Source organism: Zootoca vivipara, chromosome 10 (assembly GCF_963506605.1).
Source record: "Zootoca vivipara chromosome 10, rZooViv1.1, whole genome shotgun sequence".
Lineage (NCBI taxonomy): Eukaryota > Metazoa > Chordata > Lepidosauria > Squamata > Lacertidae > Zootoca > Zootoca vivipara.
The window spans coordinates 7418916-7425055 of NC_083285.1; the positions used below are offsets into that span (position 1 = coordinate 7418916).

The 6140-nt window shown below is 47.9% G+C and overlaps 1 protein-coding gene across 1 annotated transcript in view; it reads left to right on the forward strand.

Moving 5' to 3' along the window:
• The first annotated feature begins 1407 nt into the window (after positions 1-1407).
• Positions 1408-6140, forward strand: part of PRKAR2B (protein kinase cAMP-dependent type II regulatory subunit beta) — a 55373-nt gene continuing 50640 nt past the window's right edge. Inside the window, exon 1 of the mRNA XM_035128314.2 lies at positions 1408-2029. Coding sequence (XP_034984205.2) covers positions 1408-2029 — 622 coding nt within the window. The remainder of the gene's footprint in view (positions 2030-6140) is intronic.

Here is a 6140-nt window from a genome sequence, read left to right on the forward strand (position 1 = left end):
TCCTTTTGATCCGAGTCACCTGGGGCACCAGAAATGTAAGGTGCTGTTAAGCAAGTTCCAGGACTTCAGAGATTGACCAGAAATGAAAGCCAGGCAGCGATATTCTTTTAACAAGAAAGTTTATATAGATTCAAGTTGTTTTGTACAAAGCAAGTTGGATGCATTTAGAAATGGAAAAAATGCATGCTGTGACCAAAAATTGATCCATCTTTTATACTCTTAGCACAAGCAAGGCCCAACCCCTCTTCCAACCCAGTAACCTCCCCCCAACCAATGGCTAGCAAGTTCTTATACTTCCTGATGCATATTCATTAAAGCTCAACCAATGAAAATTGGTGGTTGCCTTGTTTGGTTCCAAGCTGCCCTATCCACTAGATGGTGCTGCAGGCTTATTATTGAGAGAAACTTCCTGACACTTAACTAATTCCGATAACCACGGCCCCCTTCTTAGAAATGTACGCAAGAGAGTTAGTGGTCTTGACAGCTCATAACAGTGTGTCGCACCTGGAGTCCTGTGGTGGGCACATCCTGGAGAAGCGAGAACTAACTAGTTTTGTGGGGAGCTGAACATCCTGCTCTTTGCTTGCTTATCGTGGTTCATCTAAGTTTTGAGGCAAATGTCAGGGGATCATTTCTCATAAATAGCTTAAAGCTTGCAAAATACCCTAACCGCAGTAGCTTGCTGCCGTTTGCAAAATTCTATTTTTGATACTGCTGTTGCAAGCCGGAGAAAGAGAAATAGATTTTAGCTTTTAGCTTGCTTTTATAAAATGGCTTTTCTGGCTATATAAAATGGCTCTTGCCTGGTCTTTACAGTGTTCCAAGATAGGTCACTGGCTTTCACTCCTTCATTTTAAAGTATGTTTATGCTGTGAACTGCCTTGAGACCTTCAGGTGAAGGGCAGTATACAAAATTAATTAATCGATTAGTTAAGCAGCAGGGAGACTAGGTCCCCTGGCCATGCTCCAAGTTTTATGAATCTCCTGTAAGGAGCAGCAGCAACAGCAGCAGCATCTTCTGCCACAAAAAGGCGAAGGAAGTGGGGGAAACAGGCCTGGCGTGTTCCTGTGCCTTGTAACAGCAGCCTGGTTTGTGGGAGGCAGCTTTTCAGGGAAATAGAAGCTCAGCCGATTTCTAGAAATCACGCTGCTGTTTCATAGAAAGGAACTGGGGGGGAATGGTGACTCTTCCATTGCACTATATTGACTTATCATGTACCGGGTACGTAAGGCTTTTCCCAACGCTGATGCAGCCCCACAACCGGGCCTTGCTTGCTTGCTTGCTCGCGTGCCTTCCTACGATTGCATTTGAAACGCAGCAGCAGCAGCCGCGCGCGCGGCGGAAGGTTGTCATGGTTTCGCGGGTCACATGCGCGCGAGGTTTCCCCCAGCGCCGGGGGGCGGGAGATGCGGTTGCAGTCGCCGTCGGGACTGGCTGGTTCCCGGCTGCTGCTGCTGCTGCTGCTGCACGGAGCAGGGCGGGGGTGCAAGAAAAAGACCCAAGGCAAGCAAGCGAGCCAGCTAACCGGCAGCAGCAGCAAGTGCAGCCTTGCAAGTGCCCAACGCGTTGCAAGCTCGGCGGGGGGGAGCGGGTGGCTCGGGGACCCCCGCTGGGCTTTCCCCTCCCTCCCTCTCCACCCGCCCACATTCCTTCCTGCCCCCCACCCCGCGCGCTCCCCCGGGATGAGCATCTCCGTCCCGGAGGGGCTGACGGAGCTGCTGCAAGGCTTCACGGTGGAGGTGCTGCGGAGCCAGCCGGGGGACCTGCTGGAATTCGCCCTCCAGTACTTCGGGCGCCTCAAGGCGGAGGCGGGTCCGGGGGCAGCAGGGGGGCGGCAGCAGCAGCAAGAGGACGGAGGCGAGCAGCGAAGCCACTTCAATGCGGGTCCCCCCGAGACGGGCGGCCGCCTGGTGCTGCGCAGGGCCCCCTCCGAGGGCGGCCGAGGGGTCAACTTCGCCGAGGAGCCCATGCAAACCGACTCCGAAGCGGACGACGACGACGACGACGACGAGGCGGAAGGATTCGCCGGTAAGCCCAGCCTCCGTCGGAAAACGCCCCCCGCCAAGGGAGGGCGAAGGGGGGGGGAGCGGAGGTCACCCCAGGCAGGCAACGTATTGGGGAGGGGGAGTCTGCTTCCAGCCCCATTTTCCCGAGAAAAGGGGGACAGGGCTGACCCCCGAGGCCCACGCGCCCTTCCACCTCGGCTCTGAGGTGAAGGTGGGGGAACTAGGGTGCCGCCCCCTCGGGTCGCCTTGCTTGGCATTGCTTCGCGTGAAGGAACAAAGGCAGCGGGTCACTTCCCGCGAGGGACTCTCTGCCTGCCCCCCCCCCAAAAGCTGCATTTCTGCCAGTAAACTGCTTTGAAGTCTTTTTATTATTAAGTAGTATATAAATAAAATAATAATAATACAGGATATTTGCCCCTGCAATCTTAGTAATTTCTTAAGCTACATTAACCAACCTCCCCCACCCCCCACATCACCCCACAAGCTGTCAGATCCCCTCATATTTGGCACCACCCAAGCAGTAAAAGGTCCCCAGGGGCTGGATTGCCATCTTTTGGGCTGGCCCCTGCTCCTGTGCCCTTCTAAGAATCGCTTGCTCTGCAGATCAGCAGTTGGGAGTAAGTTGGCGAAGTTTTCTGGCTCGGCGCTTAGGTCTGTTGCGGTGTAGGAAATCTTTCATTCACAAATTTGGGGAGGAAAAACAATTGTTTTCTTATGAATGAAACCGTTCAGCAAATGCCTGGGTAAACACTTGGTAGAGCTGCCAAGAGCCAGATGACACGGCTTCTGGGGCGGGATTCCCCCCCCCACCGTGTGAGCTGTCACTTGGCAGATCTCACCATAGGGCAAGTAGCCATATCCTCGGTGGTAGTCAGAGACATCTTTGGGAAGTGGAGGAGCAGGCCTTGGTATACCTGAGCAGGAAGCTCAGGATTTAGGGGAGGAATAGCAGCATCTCCCAACCGCTCTCTGTTCCAGGGATGAGCTGCATGAGATGAAGCTGCTCATGTGATGTGCAGCTCAGTTCTGCTTCTTTGGATTTTGAAAGCACCCCCCCCCCCAGCTGTCCTAGAGGCAGAGAAAGGAGGAGAGGCGTGATGAGCTTGCTTGCTTGTCACCATCCCTGCCCACTCAGCTATGAGGGGCTGTTAGCAGACTTATCCTTCGCAAGCCAGCTAGAGGAAATGCTTTGTTGGATGCCGGAGCTTTCAGTTTTTCCTTTGCTTCCTTGAGGATAATCTTCCCTACTTCTCTCAAATAATGGAAGGACTAAGCTGAACCAACCAAGCTGGCCTTGGTGTGTTGAATGAGAAGGCGCTAGCTTTCTGTTTTTCTCATGTGTCAAATGGGGGCAACACCTTGAAGCAATGACTTCCTCTGAACACATTCAAATTCCCTTCCCTTGACAATTAGCACTCAGCTAGCCTCCACGGATTTGGGGAAGATTTAGAAGTAACCGGGATAACGCACATTTGTAGGTTTGTGCTCCAATGTATATATATTTCTTCCTGTCTTTCTCTTTCTCATAGGTTTCTCAGTTTTGGGGTGGCAAAACTATACTAAAATTAAGAAAAGTCTAGGAAAGTACTGCTTCTTTGTGCATTGAATAAGCATAGCTAGGGACAAGCTGGCAGTCATTGCAAGTAGGAGATAATGTTACTTGCAAAAGGGCTCATAGAGTGATGGTGGCTAATTTTTCCTTTGTTTTTCCTCCTCCTTGGAAACACACAAAGGGCTTTGCAACTGCTAGCAAACCTATATTGAGCGTTAATGTGAAAGTTGACACTTCCTAAAAGGAGGCTGAGGCTTTAAAAGGAAAGAGAACAAGCAGAGTGTTGTAGGGGTGTTAGTTAGGGGAACATGGCAATATTTGGCCTATGTTTTAAGTTTGTTGTTTTTCCAGAAATGGTTAGTTTTGTGATATTTATCTGTAACTGAGATCATCTATTCCTTCATGGTTACGGGAACCACAGTTGTTTATATGATTCCCATGTGGACAAACTGCAATTTATTGTGGGAGCCAACACTCATAGATGTTTTGCATGCCTTGGTTTGCTCCCAGGCGTCTGTTCAACAGCGAGCTGGGGCCAACCCTGGCTCTGGGACTTGTGTATCTGTATGATGCTCAGGTTTATTGCATTCACGTGCTACATTTTAAGTCAGGCATAGGCAAACTCAGCCCTCCAGATGTTTTGGGACTACAACTCCCATCATCCCTAGCTAACAGGACCAGTGGTCAGGGATGAATGGAGTTGTAGTAGTCCCAAAACATCTGGAGGGCCAAGTTTGCCTGTGCCTGTTTTAAGTAGACATATAAAACACCTTCCACTAGACACCTCAGTCTCTAGACACCGTGACTCTGAGGTTTAGAAAGCCATGATTCTCAGAACTTTGATGCAAAATGGGAGAGTGGGTTTGTGGGATTTTGTAACCGACTCGCTATGTAATATGGGGTCCTCGAAACAAAGCTGACTAAAGCCTTGCTTACCCTTGCAGCTTGGAAGATGGTGGTAGAGAGGACTGTAGGTGGCGAATAAACATTTTTGGAGGCTCCTGTACATTAAAATCAACAACCCTGTGCTTCCTGTAAATAGAAATCTAGCCTAGCAGGCTGTGGGCTAGAACCTCTTTCCCTGATTACCATCGTTTATTTATGAGTGCCGCCTATGTGCAATGTGCACGAAGCTTACCACGAACAGGTGTGACAGGTCCCAGCCCCAGGGGCCTTCCATAGACATTGAGAAATAACAGAAGAAGGGGGAAATGGAAGCACACGTGGGTAGGCAGGGGAAGAATGTGTGATCATTTCAATGGCTCATACTTTGGTTTAGTCAGGGCAAGGTAGGAAGCAGCAGATGGGAGGGCAATGGAGGAAGACAATGATAGGGATAAGAAGAAGTGGCAGGGTGGTGCCAAAATCTGCTTCCTTGTTTTAGTTTTGTTGCATATGCAGGCAGTCTTTTTAAAAATAATAATAATAATAATGTGGGGAAGCATTCAGAAAATACATTCCCTGCTTGCTGCCAGAAGAGGCACAGCTTTCTCTGTCGACTCAGGATTGCTACCTCCTTCTAAGTGTGAGTCCATGGATTTAAGACCCATTCTGCACATTCCATAGGTAAAATGGTTGGAAAATGGACCCGACCTTTTCGCTTTGTAGGCATGGAAACCAATGCTCCTCTTCCCACAAAAAAAAGTTTCCTGAATGTAGTAAAACTACAAAGCTATTCAGTTTTTTTCCTCCTCAGTTTACTTAAGAGGAAGATTATTCAAAAGTACAACACTCCCTCTCCCCACCCCACCCTGGTCCGAAGTGGCACAGTCCAGAATTCTACCACATTCTGTGAAATGTGTAGAACTCTAAATGATGCAGGTTCCAGAGCCAACTTTATGGGAATTGTTCTTCTTTTAGAAGCACATTGTTCTGTACAATTAATCAGTAGTAATGAATGTTATACAAGTCAACTGGAATGAGTACAAATTGAAAATCAAATAGTCAAAATAAAAAGCAAAGTTGTAATTATTATTCTTTCAGGTAACTAAATCTAGGAAGTGCACATGTTTATGTGTGCAGCTCTTCAAGCGTGCCCAAATTTGTAAGAGTTTTTGGTGCCTTCATTCCCCCTCCCTGCAATTGAACGTGCATGAATGAGTTGTTATATCTTAAAATATTTACAAGTATTATTATAAAACAATTTTCAGGCAAAGGTATGTATGTTTAAAACATACTGACAATGCAATTCTATACTTGGAGAAGAAAGTCCCAAGTGGGGGACATACTCGGGTAGGTGGGTAGGACTGTTGCGTTTTGTTGAATGTCTTTCCCCATATGAAGCATTTCCTATAGCCAATTATGTCTCTTTACTGGAGAAAAAGTTTTTTTAAAAAAACTTTTATTTTTTTCCAGTTTTCGAATATACTTATACCAATCACCATATGCCGTATTTTTCCATGTATAAGACTAGTTTTTTAAAAAAAACAACAACCAAAAAATTTGGTTTAAAATTGGGGCTCGTCTTATACACGGGTAGTGCTGAGGGGGTGTTTTCTTAATTTGGAGTCTCCAAAAGCACCATGGGGGCATCTTATACACGGAAAAATATGGTACCTCAACCTCTCAAGAAACATTCCAT